We start from the raw sequence: 21,111 nt of genomic DNA, 5'->3' as shown, positions 1-21,111 counted from the left end.
TTTTTCACGTGGTTAATAAAAAAAGTTCTTCTCAATCCTGTAGTACTTTTGGTGCAGTCCTTGTAATTTTCCATGAATGTATTGTCCAATCCATTGGCTGGAAGAGATAAAAATGAAACCATATATTTTTTTTTTTGTTGATCAAAACTGTCTTTCTTTGTAAATTAGATCTCTTTGAACCTTCCCTGATGCCCTAAAAAGTATTTTGTAGAACATCTGTGCGCCGCAGCGAGTCCGGGGCGTCTTCATTATCGGTGTGATTGTTGCTTGAGAGGCCGCGCTGCACGCCGCTGATAAGTTTAAAGACAGTTTATATGTGTCACCCTCTGTAGAACGCGGACGTCTTTGTACAGGATATCGCGGCTCTCCAGCTGCGTCTCACAATTTAAATGATGGGAAAACGCTTTCGCTGCGCTGCCGAGATTACGTTTTCAAATCCAAATGAGAGTGAGAGGTGACAATGAGGCGGCATTAGAGGAGAGCCAGCAGGGGTCTTCAGAGCGTTCCACATTCTAATGACTCGTATTAAAGGGGAACGGTGGGATTTTTTTTTTTTTTTACAGCAAGAGAACATTTTTGGTTGTTGTAACGTTTACCATACATTGTACCAGTGGCGGTGCGTCCATAAAGGGCGCACAGGCACCGCCCCCTCTCTCCCAGGCCTGTTGCGACAAGGCAAGCAAACCAAGCAATTGCTTGGGGCCCCGAGCTGGCCTGGGGCCCCAAACAGGGCCCTTGCCGCGCTTCCTATAAATGCTGCAGCCGCCTGAGCGCTCTATATAGAGCCTCAGGCAGCTGCAGCACTGCTGCCTCTCTCGTCACTTCTTCCCCTTCCCTGTAGCTTGGCCGAGCTCCTCTTCCTTCCTCCTGTCAGGCGCTACAGGAGATTCAGTTTCCTGTTCCCGGCCGGACTGACAGGAAGTGCACACTGATAGGTAGATTCACAAAGAGTTAGGCCGGCTTATCCTAACTGAATCTACGCCGGCGTTTGTTTAAGTGTATTCTCAAACAGAGATACACTTAAACAAAGCTAAGATAGGCCGGCTTGCGCCGTCCTATCTTAGATTGCAATGTTTCTGTTGTCCGCTAGATGGCGCTTCCATTGCGGCCGGCGTAGATTATGTAAATGAGGGGATACGCCGATTCACGAACGAACGCCAGGCCTACACCGTCGCATTACGTCATTTCCGTAAGGGATAGGCCGCCTAAAGTTATTCCACCTATGAGGTGGAATAACAATGTTAAGTATGGCCGCCGTTCCCGCTGCGAGGTTCGAATTTTTTACGTCGTTTGCGCAAGTCGTCCGCGAATCGGGATTTACATAGTTTACGTACACATCAAAATCAATAGGCCCGTACGGCCTACTTAGCCGCAATGTGCACTGGGAAATGTAGTCGCCCGGCGCATGCGCAGTGTCAAAAAACGTCAAAAAACGTAAGGTCAAGCCTCATTTCCATACAACACGCCCCCCTCCAAGTCATTTGAATTAGGCGCCCTTACGCCCGCTCGTTTTAAGCTACACTGCCGTAGATTAGCAGGTAAGTGGTTTGTGAATCACTACTATCCTAACTAATTTACGGCGGTGTAGCCTAAAAAGGCTAGGCTAGGCCGCCCTAAAGTTAGGCCAATGTACGTGAATCTACCTATGAGTGCTCACGTCACTTCCTTTCAGTCCGGCCGGGAACAGGAAACTGAATCTCCTGCCGCGCAGTACGGTGGGGTGGGGGTGTAAAAAGAACATATGGAGGGAGGGTGGGTTTGGGGGCCTCCATGTCCATTTTGCTTGGGGCCCCCAAGTTCCTTCAAACAGCCCTGCTCTCTCCGGCCACCTGTCTATCACCATAGAATAGATAGATTCATGCATTGCATGAATCTCTATGGTCGCCGCTGCCGCCCCCATCCTATGACTCTAATCAGGTGCTTTCAAAAAATACTCTGCCGCTGTAATTCAGGTGCCCGGCGCCCGAAAAGGGGTATTTTTTGGAAGCACCTGATTAGAGCCAAAGGCTCTAATAGGCGTCCAAAAAGGTGAACAGCGGGCGCCATGCTGGGCGCTCGCAGTTCACTTAGCTTTGTGTTGGGAAAGCGAATATTTTTTTTAATAGGCTGAAGCTCAAACACTGGTACTCTCTGCAGCGACATCACCTGAATTAGTGTACTGATTTTTACCGCCGCCTGTAGATATACGTCGGCTGAATGGCACGGCTGCGCAAAGAAACGTACCCGTACGTTGCTTTGAATTTGCCGCTGTGCTTTCCCTGTTCTGCCTAGTGACAGGACACTGATCGTCTGCTCCCTCTCATCGGGAGCAGTGATCAGTGTCGTGTAACTGTTAGCCCAACCCACAGACAGTAAGAATCACTCCCTAGGACACACTTAACCCCTTCCCCGCCCCCTAGTGGTTAACCCCTTCACTGCCAGTCACATTTACACAGAAATCAGTGCATTTTTATAGCACTGTTCGCTGTATAAAAGACAATGGTCCCAAAATAGTGTCAAAAGTTTCCGATGTGTCCCCCATAATGTCGCAGTCACGATAAAAATCGCAGATCGCCGCTATCACTAGTAAAAAAAAAATATTAAAAACTGCCACAAAATCTATCCCCTATTTTGTAGGCGCTATGGCCCGGATTCACAGACAACGGCGCACATTTATGCCGCCGTAGCGTATCTCCTGTACGCGACGCAGCGCAGAGAGGCAAGCACTGAATTCACAAAGCCAGTGCTGCCAAATCTGCGCTGGGTTTCCTAGGCGTAAGCCGGCGTAGGTGGAAGTGGGCGTGAGCCATGCAAATGAGGCGTGACCCCATGGAAATGATGGGCTGAGTGTCAGACAGATACGTATAACGAACAGCGCATGCGCCGTCCTGTGGACGCATCCCAGTGCGCATTCTCAGAATCACGTTGGAACTACTCCCTAAGATACGCCGGATCACTGCCCACGGCGTGAACGTAACCTACGCCTAGTCATATTCATGTCCTACGTAAACTACGTAAAATACTTTGGCTTGTGTTTCCTGGTGCAGCCATTTGCATGGATGCTGCTGAGTTACACCTCCTTTATGGGGCATAACTTTACGCCGGACGTATGACTTTACGCGCATTGCGTCGGACGGACGTACGTTCGTGAATCGGCATATCTCCCTCATTTGCATATGTGAATAGAAAATCAATAGGAGCGCCAAATGCATCCAGCGTAAATATGCGCCCACTCTAACGCTGGCATAGGCAAGTTACGTTGGTTGGATGAAGCCTGTTTTTAGGCGTATCTTAGTTTGTGGGCCCGGCGCATAGATACAACCGCGCAAATTTGCACTTACGCGGCGTATCTGGAGATACGTCGGCGTAAGTGCTTTGTGAATCTGGGCCTATAACTTTTGTGCAAACCAATCAATAAACGCTTATTCCTTTTTTTTTTGTACCAAAAATATGTAGAAGAATACGTATCGGCCTAAACTGAGAGACATTTTTTTTATATATATATTTTTGGGGATATTTATTATAGCAAAAAGTAAGAAATATTGCTTTTTTTTTTAAAAAAATTGTCGCTTTTGTTTATAGCGCAAAAAATAAAAACCCCAGAGGTGATCAAATACCACCAAAAGAAAGCTGCTCTGATAGGCTTTTTTCGAGTACAGCCCTCGTCTCCCGGATGCTTATCCTCGGAACCTACGGGGGGTGCGTTCCTTGGATAAGACTGACGGCTGTCTCAGCCAATCAGGTTCCCCAATTCTGGTTATCAGTAACCTGATTGGCTGAGGCATCACCAAGGCGGGAGAAGACATCGAGGGACGTGGAAGGAGTAAGGTAAGTGCATTTTACAGGGCACAGCGGCGACAATGGGCACAGAGGCGACAAAGGGCACAGTGGCATCAATGGGCACAGTGGTGACAAAGGGCACAGTGGCATCAATGGGCACAGTGGCATCAATGGGCACAGTGGTGACAATGGGCACAGTGGCAACAATTAAAGGGCACCGTGACATGCACAGTGGCAACAATGGGCACAGTGGCGACAATTAAAGGGCACAATGGTGACAATTGGCACAGTGGCGACAATTGAGGGGCACAGTGGCGACAATTGATGGCACAGAGGCTGCGTTTGATGGCATGGCACAGTGGCTGCGTTTGATAACATGGCAAAGTGACTGCGTTTTATGGCATGGCACAGTGACTGCGCTTGATGGCATGGCACAGTGACTGCGTTTGGCATGACACAGTGGTGCGAATTGATGGCATAGTGACTGCATTTGATGGCATGGCACAGTGGTGATAATTGATGGCACAGTGGCTGCGTTTGATGGGATGGCACAGTGGTGACAATTGATGGCACAGTGGCTGCATTTGATGGGCACAGTGAGGCTGCAATGTTTTTCTTTTTTTTTTTTTCGTTTTGCGCCCCCCCCCCCCCCCCAAAAAAAAAATTTCAGCACCAGCCGCCACTGCTCTGCAGCGACATCACCTGAATTTGTGTACTGAATCTACTGATGCACCTCCAGGAGCTTCTTTTCCTCGATTCCCTTGAACAGAAGTGTACTTTGCACTATATTTAGGACCCGCGTTGTAAAGCAGGATTGTCATGGTAAAACAAATTCATACATTTTTTTAGCGCTTAGATAATTCCCAGCCTTGTATGGTATGGTGGAGCTGGGAATGACCACACGGTGCTTAAAATGCTATATTTAGTCCAAAGACGAGATTTTCCTCCAGAGCTTCATGTTTTTTTCATATTGGAATTTCTGTTCAGGTTATCACATTCATAACTGTAACTGAAGGAAGAGAAATACGTGATTTCTCCCTCTATAATGACCACATGACACGACCTTGGAGCGAATTCAGGAACGCGGCTTGCCTTTGGCCTAGTTCACACAGAGTCCGGCTTGTAAACATTTGTCCGAAGAGTGTAATTGACAGCAAGAATTTCCAAAGCTTTCCACAAGTTTACAGCAGCTGTGTGTGAAGACCTTAACCACTTAAGAGCCGGACCATTATGCAGCTAAAGAACCAGGCCCCTTTTTGCGATTCAGCGCTGCGTCGCTTTAACTGACGATTGCGCGGTCGTGCGACGTGGCTCCCAAACAAAATTGGCGTCCTTTTTTCCCACAAATAGAGCTTTCTTTTGGTGGTATTTGATCACCTCTGCGGTTTTTATTTTTTGCGCTATAAACAAAAATAGAGCAACAATTTTGAAAAAAATGCAATATTTTTTAGTTGTTGCTATAATAAATATCCTCAAAAAATATATAAAATAACTTTTTTTTCCCTCAATTTAGGCTGATACGTATTTTTCTACATATTTTTGGTAAAAAAAAAATCGCAATAAGCGTTTAACAATTGGTTTGCACAAAATTTATAGCGTTTACAAAATAGGGGATAGTTTTATGGCATCTTTATTAATATTTTTTTTTTACTAGTAATGGCGGCGATCAGCGTTTTTTTTTTTTTTTTTTTTGTGACTGGGACATTATGGCGGACACATCGGACAATTTTGACACATTTTTGGGACCATTGTCATTTTCACAGCAAAAAGTACTATAAAAATGCATTGATTACTGTGAAAATGACAATTGCAGTTTAGGAGTTAACCACTAGGGGGCGCTGTAGGGGTTAATTGTGACCTCGTATGTGTTTCTAACTGTAGGGGGGCGGGGCTGGACTTGTGACGTCATTGATCGTCTTTCCCTATATCAGGGAACAGACGATCAGTGACACTGCCACTGTGAAGAACTGTGAAGACACTGCCAGCTGTGGATGGAGAGCCAGCAGCTACCCAAAGTGGCGGTTTCTGGCTCTCAAAAGTTGAGTACGTTTATTAATGTGTCCTCGGTGTAGGGTATCATAGCGGGGAATATTACAATACAGATTGCCTTTGGAAAGGGTTCTCAGCTCAACAAAAAATGTGTTTTGTTTCCTTTCCTTTGTGTTGGATAAAAAAATCTTTGTAAAGCACTATTGACCCTCTCCATGCTGCTGTGCTGCCTTTTGTACCCTCTGCTGCTGGTCATCCGTTTTTTTCGAGGTTGAATGATGCCTAGCGTCATTCAACCACCTCTGGTGAGCCCAGGGCATAATGGACAAATCTCTTAGGCCTCGTACACACGACTGGATCTATCCGCTGGAACTGGTCCGACGGACCAGTTCCAGCGGACAGATCCGGTCGTGTGTAGGCCCGAGCGGACAATTGTCCAGCGGATCGGACAGTTTACAGCGGATAAAAATTTCTTAGCATGTCCGCTGGAAACCTGTCCGTCGGACAAATCCGGTCGTCTGTACAGACTCACCGGACTTGTCCGACCGACCGCCATCCCTCGCATGCGTCGAAGTGATTCGACGCATGCGTGGAAGTATTTACCTTCCAGGGTCGCGCACGTCGCGGCGACGGCGCGGCCACGTCGCGATACGTCACCGCGTATGTTTTCCGCTGGGATTTTGGTCTGATGGTGTGTACAACCATCAGACCAAAATCCGGCAGCGGACATATGCGATGGAAACGGTCCGGCGGACCGTTTTCATCGGATAATCCGGTCGTGTGTACAAGGCCTTAGGGGAACCTCACGGCACAGCCTGGACTCACTTTGGAATGCAGTATATGATGGCGGTCAAAGCTGGAGAAGACAATGCAGGAACTTGGGTTTGTCATATAGCTGTGTTTAATACACTAGGAACTAAATTTAGGGTTGTGGATGTGAAGACCCTAGACATTTGGTCATATCATCTTTGTTGAAAAGGTTGCAAAGGGCTCATTGTCCACTTTTCAGCAAAAAATCATGACTGTGACCCATGAGAATTCATTCTGTTCCTTATCAATGAAGTGGGACCGCTGACATAAATTGTTGCCACTATTCCAATTTGTCAGTCTGCACTTACCCATTAGAGAAATGAGACCAGCGAGTAGACCAACTTCGGAGTCCATTACAGACCCAACACTTTAAACCAGTGGTTCTCAACCATCTAGTGCGGTGACCCCTTGATAAAATTTTACAAGTTGTGGGAACCCCTAACAGTAAAATTTTTGTAGTGTGGGTTGTGAGCACCCAAGGCAAGTAATTTGTGCCCCTAACCCATGGACATTTAGCGCTCCCTGAGTCCCTCCACTCGTACAGTATTAAAACCCCTTATGGTACATTTTAGGATGTACCACTCTTTCTCTTTGTTCTCCGTACCTTTGCCTTTTATCACTCTAATCACAGGCAATGTTACTCACTGTGTCTCCGACTTTGTGGTGTCTCGTAGCAGTGACACCTATGCTGAAATCAAGAGATAGGGTCTCCTCCAGCCCCTCCCACTTCACATTCCTGACCAGTCACCTGACCTCTAGTCTCTGCTCCCCAGCCATGCCATGAACTGAATGGGAGGCTGCAAAGAGGCTGAGTGGGCGGCCACATGCTCCAGGGACAGCCCTGCCGGGCAGCCGCAGACGGGCTGTGAAATCGGTGAACAGCCCAGGATTCGGTGACCCCTGGCAAATCATCATTTGACCCCCAAGGGGGTCCGGACCCCCAGGTTGAGAATCACTGCTTTAAACACTTCTATTCTTCTATTCTATTCTTCTATTTATTTTGTAAAGTTTAATAACTTCTGAATTTAAAAACGATGAACACACTTTTTATAATTAAATAATTTTTTATCTTTGTGTTTCAGGTTCCTAATAGTATTGGGGTGTCTGATCCTGGCAATTCTAACAACGTTTAAGGAGTATGAAGATATTTCTGGTGACTGGCTGTTGCTTATAGTAAGTATGAGGATTGTACAACTCCCCAACCTTCTTAGTCTAACCAATTTAGACATGTGCAATTTGTTTAGTTTCCGAAAATTCTTTGTTTAACAAATTTTGACAAATTAGTTAATTCCGAAATTTCGAATTTTCAGAAATTCAGAATTTTGGAAATTCTTAGGTAGATTCAGAAAGAGTTAGGCCGGCTTATCCGTAGATAAGCCGACCTAACTCAGAATCTACGCCGATGCTTAAGCGTATGCTCAAACAGAGATACGCTTAAACATATCTAAGATGCGACGGCTTGCGCCGTCCTATCTTAGATTGCAATATTTCGGATGGCCGCTAGGTGGCGCTTCCATTGCGGTCGGCGTAGAATATGTAAATGAGTTGATACGCCGATTCACAAACGTACGCCCGGCCGCCGCAGTAGTTTTACGCCGTTTCCGTAAGGCATTAGCAGGCCTAAAGTTATTCCATCTATTAGGTGAAATAACAATGTTAAAGTATGGCCGCCGTTCCCGCCGCGAGATTCAAATTTTTTGCGTTGTTTGCGTAAGTCGTCCGCGAATTGGGATCTACGTCGTTTACGTCCACGTCTAAATCAATAGGCCCGTGCGGCGTACTTAGCCGCAATGCACACTGGGAAATGTAGGCGCCCGGCGCATGCGCATTAAAAAAAAAACGTAAAAAACGTGAGGTCAAGCCTCATTACCATAAAACACGCCCCCCTCCAACACATTTGAATTCGGCGTCCTTACGCCCGCCCGCTTTAGGCTACGCCGCTGTATATTAGCAGGCAAGTACATTGAGAATCATGTACTTGCCTAGCTAACTTACGGCGGCGTAGCCTAAACAGGCTAAGCTACGCCGCCGCAAGTTTGCACCCATGTACCTGAATCTACCTATCTGAATTTTAGAAATTTCAAAATTCGGAAATTCACAAATGTGAAAATTCAAGATTTGGGAAATGTTGAAAATCGCTAATTCCAAAATCTAAAATCGGAAATTCAGAATTTGAAAATTCGAAAATCGGAAATTTGAATATTTTGGAAATTCAAAAATTTCTGCATTTTTCGAATTTCCAAAATTTTAAATTTCTGGATTTCCGAGTTCCCGAATTTTTGAATTTCCGAAAAAAGCTAAAAAACTAATGAAACGAAAATTAACACATTTTTTTGCAGTGCACATGTCTACTAACCATTATCATTGGTCCGTTACATGACCAATAGCAGGGTACAGAAGGGGGGAGGAGGTGTGCCTTTTGGAACTGAGGTCAATGAATGTGCACTTGAGGGCTCTGGGTTTAGGGGCTCCTATGGAGGAGACCAGACTGATATATCTTACAACCTGATTTTATAAGTTCCGGACAATCTCCTTTAGATCTACCAAAAAACTGTGGGCCAGATTCACAAATGAGATACGACGGCGTTTCTCCTGATACGCCGTCGTATCTCTGTTTCTATCTATGCGACTGATTCATAGAATCAGTTTCGCATAGATATCCCTAAGATCCGACAGGTGTAATTGTTTTACACTGTCGGATCTTAGGATGCAGTACCGCGGCCGCCGCTGGGGGGAGTTTGCGTCGTAAACCAACGTCTGGTATGCAAATTAGGAGTTACGGTGGATCCACAACGGTTTTTCGCTACGTCGCCGCTAGTCTAGTTTCCCGTCGCAAAGTTACACTTTTTTTTTGGTGCCTTAACTTTAGTCAGCAAGTGTATTGCTGTCTAAAGTATGGCCGTCGTTCCCGCGTCGAAATTTAAAAATCAACATCGTTTGAGTGAGCCGTCCGGGAATACGGAAGTACGCTACGCGCGTCGCCGTTCAAAAAAATTACGTCACGGCGCGCAAAGCATGGCGGGAGTTAGGAAACGGAGCATGCGCAGTAGGTCCAGCGCGGGAGCGCGCCTAATTTAAATGGCACACGCCCATTTGAATTGGCCCGCCTGGCGCCGGAGGACGCGGGCGTAGTTTTCATCGCAAGTGCTTGGTGAATCAGGCACTTGCGATGAAAAATTGCGGCGGTGTAACGTATCTAGGATACGTTACGCCGCCGCGATTCTACGTGAATCTGGCCCTTTGTACTCCGAGGGCCTACCAATACAATTCCTTGTTACTCTACCAGGTGTGACAATTTGATTTCCAGATTGCCCGCGGCGTATGGTGGTGATTCACACAGGCATTCACACTCCAGAGTCCTCTGACATATTCCAACTTGCACTCGCTTAGGTCGCAGACCAGTTGACTCTTTATGGAGTAGTAGAAGAAATATCACATTTGTGCTTTGTGCTGTTGGTGGAAAATGAGTGACAGGAATGTGGAGCAGAAGATTAACATCAAATTTTACGTGAAAATTGTCAAAAGTGTGAGTGAAACTTTAGGTCTTTTACAACATGCTTATGGCGAACAAACCACAAAGAGTTGTTGAATGGCATAGGCCGTTTAGAGTTGCTTGCATTAACCACTTCAGCCCTGGGACATTTGGCTGCCAAATGACCGGGCCACTTTTTGCGATTCGGCACTGCGTCGCTTTAACTGACAATTGTGCGGGCGTGCGACGTGGCTCCCAAACAAAATTGGCGTCCTTTTTTCCCCACAATTAGAGCTGTCTTTTGGTGGTATTTGATCACCTCTGCGGTTTTTATTTTTTGCGCTATAAACAAAAATAGAGCGACAATTTTGAACAAAAATCCAATATTTTTTACTTTTTGCTATAATAAATATCCACCAAAAATATATATATAAAACGTATAAAACGTATAATGTATTCTTCTACATATTTTTGGTAAAAAAATCGCAATAAGAGTTTATTGATTGGTTTGTGCAAAAGCTATAGCATCTACAAAATAGGGGATAGTTTTATAGCATTTTTTTTTTTTTTTACTAGTAATGGTTAGCGATCAGCAATTTTTATCATGACTCCGACATTATGGCGGACGCATCGAACACTTTTGACGCTATTTTGGGACCATTCACATTTATACAGCGATCAGCGCTATAAAAATGCACTGATTACTGTATAAATGTGACTGGCAGTGAAGGGTTTAACCACTAGGTGCGCATGCTCCAAATTACGTCGCTAGACCGCCATTGTTTTCGGCGTGAACGTAAATTACGTCCATCCGTATTCGCGTCCGACTTACGCAAACAACGTAAAAATTCAAAACTCGGCGCGGGAACGACGGCCATACTTAACATTGGATACGCCGCATATAGCAGGGGTAAGTATACGCCGGAAAAAGCCGAACACAAACGACGTAAAAAAAAGCGACGGGCGGGCGTTCGTTTCTGAATCGGCGGAAATCGGAATTTGCATATTCGTCGCGTAAAAAAATGAAGCGTCACCTGGCGGCCAGAGGGAGATTGCAGCCTAAGATCTGACGGTGTAAGTCACTTACACCTGTCGGATCTAAGGGAGATCTATGCGTAACTGATTCTTATGAATCAGCCGCATAGATCCGACCGTCGGATCTCAGAGATACGACGGCGTATCAGGAGATACGACGTTGTATCTCTTTCTGAATCTACCCCAGTGTCACTAGGCAGAATGGGGAGAGGCTTCTTTACACGCCTCTCCCCGTTCTGCAGCTCTGTGACATGATTGCAGGACACCGCAGGCACGGTCACAGAGCTCGCGGCAGGGGCGCACAGCGGCAAATTCAAAATTACGTATATATACGTCACTTTGCCCAGCTGTGCCATTCTGCCGACATATAAGTGCGTGAGTAAGTCGTTAACCGGTTATGATAAAAAATGGGTTTTGGCCCCTCATCTACCCTTTTACTTACCTGAGCCCTCATTTGATCCAGCGCTGTGCACGTCTGCAGCTCTTCTCTCCCCTCACCTCCGGGTCTAACTGGATTTGATGGGGCACGAGAGCCATTGGCTCCCACTGTTGTCAATCAAAGCCAGTGACAAGGGAGCGGGGAGTCGGGGTGGAGCCCTGCTGTCTGTGTCAATGGACACTGCAGAGGTGCTCGGGAGCGTGCAGGCACTAGTTATTTTTTTTGTTAATAGCACAAAAAAAAAAAAAAAACGCAGAGGTGATCAAATACCATCAAAAGAAATCTCTATTTGTGGGAAAAAAAGGATATGAACTTAGCTTGGATACAACGTCGCAAATTGTCAATTAAAATGACGTAGTGCCGAATTGCAAAAAATGGCCCGGGCAGGAAGGGGCTGAAGTGGTTTAAAATCTCCATAGGCGACACTTTAAAAAATGTTAACGGTTATCAGTTTAGAGTTACAGAGGAGGTCTTTTGCTAGAATTATTTTTCTCACTCTGACGATCGCGATGATACAGTAGGTGAAGCCGATTTTGTGTCAATCTCGCTCTCTTTCTCAGCGAGATTGAGCACCTACGAGCCCCATCGCGGGAGCCAGCGCCGAGCTGGCTTGCCGCGATGGAGACAGAGCCGTCATAGAAGCGACGGGAGATCCGACTTGGATTCCCGCCAATTCTACACGTGTGCGGCGTTTGTTATGAATCCTGAGGGGGAAGTCCCCGCCGGATTTTAAATAAAAATCCGGCATGGGTCCCCCCCTCAGGAGCATACCGGGCCCTTAGGTCTGTTATGGGTTGTAAGGAGAGCCCCCCTACGCCGAAAAAAACGGCGTAGGGGGTCCCCCTACAATCCATACCAGACCCGTATCCAAAGCACGCTACCCGGCCAGCCAGGAAGGGAGTGGGGACGAGCGAGCGCCCCCCCCCCCCTCCTGAGCCGTACCAGGCTGCATGCCCTCAACATGGGGGGGTTGGGTGCTCTGGGGCAGGGGGGCGCACTGCGGCCCCCCCACCTCAGAGCACCCTGTCCCCATGTTGATGAGGACAGGGCCCCTTCCCGACAACCCTGGCCGTTGGTTGTCGGGGTATGCGGGCGGGAGGCTTATCGGAATCTGGGAGCCCCCTTTAATAAGGGGGCCCCCAGATACCGGCCTCCCCACCCTAAGTGAATGAGTATGGGGTACATCGTACCCCTACCCATTCACCTGCAAGAAAAGTGGTAAAAACACAAATAAACCACACAGTGTATTAAAATATTTTATTTTTCTGCTCCGGAGGCCGCCCCCTGTCTTCTTTATTAGCTCTTTTACCAGGGGGGGCTTCTTCTTTGACGTCTTCGGGTGGGTGGGGGCCGCCGTCTGGTTCTCTTCCACCGCCGGGGGGGGATGGCTTTTAAAAAAGCCCCCACCCCCCCGGCGGGTTTCCTCCGGCGTCTTCGGCGGGGCTCTTCTTCTTCCGCTATCCCGACGGGTCTTCTCAACTCTCCGGGGTTCTCCTTCTGTCTTCGCCGCTCTCCGCTCTTGACTCGTCGCACCCCGGTTCTTCGTCTCGCTGTCCGGTGTCTTCTTCCGTGCTTTACGTCTTCTTCTGTGCTGTGAGTTCTTCTTCCGCGCTGTGACGTCATGTTCTTCACTTCTCTTCTTCTCCCCATGTTGACTCGCCGGTCCTCCTCGCTGAAATGACGGATGCGCGCCTTGCATCGGACCTATATAGGCCTCGCAGTCCCATCATGCTCTGTACCTACCCATGTGATACCTACCCACGTGGGTAGGTATCACATGGGTAGGTACAGAGCATGATGGGACTGCGAGGCCTATATAGGTCCGATGCAAGGCGCGCATCCGTCATTTCAGCGAGGAGGACCGGCGAGTCAACATGGGGAGAAGAAGAGAAGTGAAGAACATGACGTCACAGCGCGGAAGAAGAACTCACAGCACAGAAGAAGACGTACAGCACGGAAGAAGACACCGGACTGCGAGACGAAGAACCGGGGTGCGACGAGTCAACAGCGGAGAGCGGCGAGACCCCCCGGATAGCGGAGAAGACCCGTCGGGATAGCGGAAGAAGAAGAGCCCCGCCGAAGACGCCGGAGTTAACCCGCCGGGGGGGTGGGGGCTTTTTTAAAAGCCACCCCCCCCGGCGGTGGAAGAGAACCAGACGGCGGCCCCCACCCACCCGAAGACGTCAAAGAAGAAGCCCCCCCTGGTAAAAGAGCTAATAAAGAAGACAGGGGGCGGCCTCCGGAGCAGAAAAATAAAATATTTTAATACACTGTGTGGTTTATTTGTGTTTTTACCACTTTTCTTGCAGGTGAATGGGTAGGGGTACGATGTACCCCATACTCATTCACTTAGGGTGGGGAGGCCGGTATCTGGGGGCCACCTTATTAAAGGGGGCTCCCAGATTCCGATAAGCCCTCCCGCCCGCATACCCCGACAACCAACGGCCAGGGTTGTCGGGAAGGGGCCCTGTCCTCATCAACATGGGGACAGGGTGCTCTGAGGTGGGGGGGCCGCAGTGCGCCCCCCTGCCCCAGAGCACCCAACCCCCCCATGTTGAGGGCATGCAGCCTGGTACGGCTCAGGAGGGGGGGGGGGCGCTCGCTCGTCCCCACTCCCTTCCTGGCTGGCCGGGTAGCGTGCTTTGGATACGGGTCTGGTATGGATTGTAGGGGGACCCCCTACGCCGTTTTTTTCGGCGTAGGGGGGCTCTCCTTACAACCCATAACAGACCTAAGGGCCCGGTATGCTCCTGAGGGGGGGACCCATGCCGGATTTTTATTTAAAATCCGGCGGGGACTTCCCCCTCAGGATTCATAACAAACGCCGCACACGTGTAGAATTGGCGGGAATCCAAGTCGGATCTCCCGTCGCTTCTATGACGCGCTTGCTGGGATGTGCTGTCACTATTCCAGTGAGTGTGAGATGCCGGCGAGATCTCGGCACCCTGTCGCCGAGAATCAGCGCGACGCTGTCGTGCTAAAAGCACAATATCACAAACACCTACTGTACCTCACATGTGTGATTTAAACACATTTGAAGGCAATACATACTTATGCGTTTTTCATTGGTGCACGAGCATGCGGGGATGGGGGCACTTTAAAAAAAAAATCTTATTTTTTTATTTATTTTTTTACACTTTTTCCCCCCCCAAAAAATAAAAAATCTGATCACTTTTATTGCTGTCACAAGAAATGTAAACATCACTGTATTAGGCAGTGGCAGTTACTCTTTATGGAGGGATCTGGGGTCTAACTGACCCCAAATCCCTCCTTTGCAGTTAAAAGTATTGAAAGTGCCGAAATTGGTGGTGTTAAAGTGGAGGTTCACCCAAAAAGTTAATTTTTAACATTAGATTGATGCTCATTTTGTCAAGGGGAATCGAGTGTTTCTTTTAAAATCAAAGCCGTACTTACCGTTTTAGAGATAGATCTTCTCCGCCGCTTCCGGGTATGGGCTGCGGGACTGGGCGTTCCTATTTGATTGACAGGCTTCCGACAGTCGCATACATCGCGTCACAATTTTCCGAAAGTAGCCGAATGTCGGTGCGCAGGCGCCGTATAGAGCCGCACCAACGTTCGGCTTCTTTCGGCTACTCGTGACGCGATGTATGCGACCGTCGGAAGCCTGTCGGAAGCCTGTCAATCAAATAGGAACGCCCATACCCAGCCCATACCCGGAAGCGGCGGAGAAGATCTATCTCTAAAACGGTAAGTACTGCTTCGATTTTTAAAAAAACACCCGATTCCCCTTCACAAAATGAGCCTCAATCTAATGTTCAAAAAAAAATTTCGGGTGAACTCCCGCTTTAAATACTTTGAATTTTTTTGAATCTGCGCCATTAGCAGCCGAGTAAATTGGAAGTGACGTTGTGACGTCGCTTTAGGGTTACTTCATCGGAGACCTGAACGAAAGCGGATTCCGGCTTTGTTCGGGACTCTGGCCAGCTGGCGGATGTGCCGGATGGGCACTCGGGTCTCCCGGTGGGAAGGCCCAGTGGTTGCTGAGCTGCATCGGTTGTTATCACCAGAAAACCGACTGCCAGCTCTGAAGCCAGCAGTTGCATATCACGCCGGTACAACCACTTCCTCAAAGCAACGTACTGGTACGCAGGGCCGTCTTAATAGCATCATGGGCCCCTGGACAAAGTAATGCTCTGGGGCCCCTACAATAATGACAGTGCAGGTAAACAGACATCAAGTAGGTAGAAGACAGACTGCCTCCCCTGTGTATCCATCACTCTCAGTGCCATCATGGGGCCCCCAATTTTGGGGCAGCGTTGGCTCAAGGACCAGCTTCTTTTTGGAAAGTGCAGGGGCCCCCCATGCAGCTGGGGCCCCTGGGCAGTGCCCAGGTGTTCCCTCTCATTAAGACAGCCCTGCTGGTACCTTGGTTCCTGTAACGTGGTTAAACATGAATCAGAGATACGTTTTCCTACACTCACACTAGTATGACACTAGAGGGTGCTACACTAGCAGTGTGTCTGCAGCTGTGATGATGGTTTTATGGCTTTGATAGAAAATGTTGGTGACTTGGATGGCTTGACCCACTTTTTCAACCTCTGCCTACTGGGGGACCGGCTGCCCGGTAATTCCTGACATTAGATAAGATAATCCATTTGGGAACATTGCTTTGTCTGGGGTCAATGTTTGGAATAATCAATGACTGCTTTCTTTCTGATTGGGATGATGCCCAATATAAAATGTTAGATGTCATTATGAAGCCAAGGAAAGATGGAAAAATCTCCAAAAGGCATCAAATTACAGATTAGACATTCTTATAATATGTCAAAAAAAGTTACGGTAGATTTTATTTCCATTATTTACACTTTCAAAATTACAGAAAACCCCAAAATTGCGTCTGCAAAAGTTTGGGCACCCTGCAGAGTTAATATCTTGTACTGCCCCCTTTGGCAAGTATCACAGCTTGTAAACACTTTTTGTAGCCAGCCAAGAGTCTTTCAATTCGTGTTTGAGGTATCTTTCCCCATTCTTCCTTACAAAAGTCTTCCAGTTCTTTGATATTTCTGGGCTGTCTGTCACGCACTGCTCTTTTAAGGTCTATCCATACATTTTCAATTATGTTGAGGTAAGGAGATTGTGAAGGCCATGGCAAAACCTTCAGTTTACACCTCTTGATGTAATCCCCTGTGGATTTTGAGGTGTGTTTAGGATCATTATCCATTTGTAGAAGCCATCCTCTCTTTATCTTCAGCTTTTTCACAGATGGCATCAAGTTACCATCCAAAATTTGCTGAAATTTTATTGAATCCATTTTTCCTTCTACTCGTGAAATGTTCCCTGTGCCACTGGCTGCAATACAACCCCAAAGCATGATTGATCCACCCCCATGCTTTACAGTTGGACAGAGGTTATTTTCATTAAATTCTGTGCCCTTTCTTCTCCAAACGTACCTTTGCTCATTCCGGCCAAAAAGTTATATTTTAACTTCATCGGTCCACAGAACTTGTTTCCAAAATGCATCAGGCTTGTCTATATGTTCATTCGCAAAGTTCAAACGCTGATTTTTGTGGTGAGGACGTAGAAGAGGTTTTCTTCTGATGACTCTTCCATGAAGACCATATTTGTACAAGTATCTCTTTATAGTGGAATAGTGTACCACAACTCCAGTGTCTGCCAGATCTTTCTGGAGGGATCGTGCAGTCAAACGTGGGATTTGAATTACTTTTCTCACAATCCTGAGAGCTGTTCTGTCTGATATTTTTCTTGGTCTTCCAGATCTTGCTTTAACTTCCACTGTTCCTGATGACTGCCATTTCTTAATTACATTCCGAACAGAGAATATTGACATCTGAAAACGCTTTGCTATCTTCTTATAGCCTTCTCCAGCTTTGTGAGCGTCAACTATTTTTACTTGCAGTTTTCTAGACAACTGCTTAGAAGAACCCATGGTGCTGATTGTTGGGGCAAGGTCAGATGAGTCTGGGCATTTAAAACCTTTGAGATTGACATCACCTGGTCTTCCCAGACGATGATTGAGAACAATCCATGACACTGGCAGGTCTCAGCTTTGCAAAGGGGGCAGTGCATGCTATAAATTCTGCAGGGTGCCCAAACTTTTGCAGACGCCATTTTTTTGTTTTCTGTCATTTTGAAAGTGTAAATGATGGAAATAAAATCTAACTTTTTTTGAAATATTATAAGAATGTCTAATCTGTAATTTGATGCCTTTTGGAGATTTTTCCATCTTTCCTTGGCTTCGTTATGCACATTAATACAAATTTTTATCTGGTGATACTTTTATTTAAAATAACAAAACACACACGCTGAAATTCATATCAAAATATAGTGGAAAACCGGCATATAATTGTGTGATAAATTCACGTACCTGTTGGAAACGTGTACATGAATTTGTTAAATGGAGGCTTAGCGGTGGGCTGCACTGATGCCAGAATATCCATACTGAACACTTCAGCCTCAGTTGTATGTACAGCCCCCCCCCCCCCTAGCTGCATAGCGTCACTGGTTGCTAGGATGCTGTCAGGAACACAGTGTCCTTGGTTGCTAGGATGCTGTCAGCTACATAGTGTCGCTGGTTGCTATGACACTGTCAGGAGGAGAGCAACATTTCTTGCTAGAACACTGTCAGCTGCATAGAATCGATAGTTGCTTGGACGCTGTAAGCTTCATAGCATCATAGCATGCTGTCAGGAACATAGCATAATTGGTTCCTAGGACCCTATCAGCTACATAGTGTCACTGGTTGCTAGGACACTGTCAAGAACATAGCAATACTGCTTGCTAGAACACTGTCATCACATAGCATCACTGGTTACATAGTTACATAGTTAGTCCGGTTGAAAAAAGACAAGTTCATCCAGTTCAACCAATTGTTCCTAAGACACTGTCTGCTGCTTATTGCGAGTGGTTGCTAGGACACTGTGAGCTGAATAGCATCACTGGTTGCTAGGATGCTGTCGGGAACACAGCGTCATTGGTTGCTAGAACGCTGTCAGTTACATAGCATCGCTGGTTGCTAGGACTGTCAGGAGCACAGCAACAATGCATGATAGAGCACTCTCAGCTGTATAGTGTCACTGGTTGCTAGGATGCTATCAGCTTCATGGCATCACCGGTTGCTAGGACACTGCTAGGAGCACAGCAACAATGCATGATAGAGCACTCTCAGCTGTATAGTGTCACTGGTTGCTAGGATGCTATCAGCTTCATGGCATCACCGGTTGCTAGGACACTGCTAGGAGCACAGCAATATTGCTTGGTAGAACGCTGCCAGCTGCATAGCATCACTGGTTGCTCGGATTCTGTCAGCTGCGTAGCATCACTGGTTGCTAGGACACTGTCAGCTGTATAGCATCACTTGTTGCAGAGACACTGTCAGCAACAGTCATTGATTACAAGGATGCTGCCAGCTTCATAGCATCAATGATTGCTCGAATGCTGTCAGGGGCATGGCAACATCGCTGGCTAGAACACTTTTAGCACAGCATCACTGGTTTCTAGATACCGTCTGCTGTACAGCAAATAGCACTATAGAACCGCATCTTAGCAAGCAGTGACAGGGTGGGGCAGAAGGGGTGGTGCGTGCAAACATGTCCTGATCATTACTAAACAGTGGTCACAGTCCGAGCACTAGTCTACCTCTGTATGCCCAATAAGAGCTAATCTTAATTACCTCCAGTTTATTTTCCTATAAACTGGACATAAGGAATTAAGTATTTATTTCCTTTATTCCTCCGCTCCATTTAGTGGTTATAGTCCAGTATTTCCCCTATTCACTCGTCACATTTTTTGGAATAAATAACCTTCGATCTGCAGAGACTATAGCCTGAGAACATTTGATCTTTTTATTTATAAAACTAATTATTTTTATATATATATATATATATATATATATATATATATATATATATATATATATATATACCCTACAACTCCATGCAACACTCTTAGATAGAACTACATTTATTACATAGAAACTTTTATATACAGTATGTATATATATATATATATATATATATATATATATATATATATATATATATATATATATATATAAATAAAATATAAAAAACGTTTCTATGTAATAAATGTAGTTCTATCTAAGAGTGTTGTATGGAGTTGTAGGTTGGATCCTGAAGTGTCCTCTCATTTTTCTTTCTTTTTTAATTGTTGGGACAATAGTGCAAGATAGATGTAGGCTGACCATGTGAAGTCCGTTTATGATTAGGTTTTATTTGTTGCTTTTTAAATCAAATGCTGGATAAAAGTGTTTGATGTTATAATATCTTTGTCCTGTATCATTACACTAAAGTAAATTGTGTGAGTTTTCTTATCCACAGGGGTTACATTATTCAGAAAAAAAACATAGTCTTGCACTGCCATCTAGTGGTAAGACTATATACAGCTACCTATTCATGCATTTCAGTAGCAATTTGTTTTTAACTATTTTATTTATTCATGTAAGAAAACTATATATATATATATATATATATATATATATATATATATATATATATATATATATATATTACAATGATCTTTCCTAATGTACAGAATGCTAATGAAGTATTTTTGATATCATTCTTTTGTGCTGCAGTGTATTTGTAAATTTGCAATGTATTTGTAAATTGATGTGAAAAATTTTGGTTAAATATATATATATATATATATATAGTTCAAAAAGAGGGGGGATAGGGGTGGGACTTTAAATGAGGCATATAGAGATACTACCATAGGCCTCCATCCCTGTAAATAGATCAAAAATGGGGGAGGTTGGGACTTTATATGAGATGCGATTTTAGCAATATGCAATTAAATATAAACATGGAAAAAAAACTTTGAGCCTGGCCACATGGTAACATTTTTTTTCCATGTTTATATTTAATTGCATATTGCTAAAATCGCATCTCATATAAAGTCCCAACCTCCCCCATATATATATATATATATATATATATATATATATATATATATATATATATATATATATATATATATATATATATATATATATATATATATATATATATATATATATATATATATATATATATATATATAGTTAATCTGGTTGGAAAAAGATACAAGTCCTTCTAGTTCAACCTATAAACGGGGGGAAAAAAATAATCATGCAATCCCATATACACAATCCTATACCCACAGTTGATCCAGAGGAAGGTGAAAAACCCCAGGAAAAGCAAGTTCCAAAATGCTACAGCAGGGGAAAAAATTCCTTCTTGATCCCCCGAGAGGCAATCGGATATTCTCTGGATCAACTTTACCTATAAATGTCAGTACCCAGTTATATACGTCCTGCATTATAATACTAGTAATAATAATAGGAAACTTCCAAGGCAGCAGCCCCTTTAGGTTTCTCCTGGGCCTATGCTGTATCCATCACATGTGTGGTATCCTATGGAATACTCTATTTTGCTTAAAGAGACCCTGTCACCAGGCTATCCAACAAAAATCTTCACATAATATTCATTCTGGCCATTGAAATTAATAAACGCTTCAGCGCTAAATGCACCTAACGTTTTGGTGCGTTTAGACTTGTTAACGTTGCGTTTAGGCACATCAGGCATTTCTGCCTAATGTTCCTCTCCAGAATGTGATTTTGCTGTGCTAG

At 45.5% G+C, this 21,111-nt stretch overlaps 1 protein-coding gene across 2 annotated transcripts in view; it reads left to right on the top strand.

Moving 5' to 3' along the window:
- Positions 1-21,111, top strand: part of KCNQ3 (potassium voltage-gated channel subfamily Q member 3) — a 348,769-nt gene that overhangs the window by 249,145 nt on the left and 78,513 nt on the right. For both annotated transcript variants that reach the window (XM_040354983.1, XM_040354981.1), the window contains exon 2: positions 7,641-7,731. In XM_040354983.1, coding sequence (XP_040210917.1) covers positions 7,641-7,731 — 91 coding nt within the window. The remainder of the gene's footprint in view (positions 1-7,640; positions 7,732-21,111) is intronic.

Source organism: Rana temporaria, chromosome 5 (assembly GCF_905171775.1).
Source record: "Rana temporaria chromosome 5, aRanTem1.1, whole genome shotgun sequence".
Classification (NCBI taxonomy): Eukaryota; Metazoa; Chordata; class Amphibia; order Anura; family Ranidae; genus Rana; species Rana temporaria.
The sequence above is the reverse complement of the archived record's forward strand: the minus strand, read 5'-3'. Positions and strand labels throughout refer to the sequence as shown.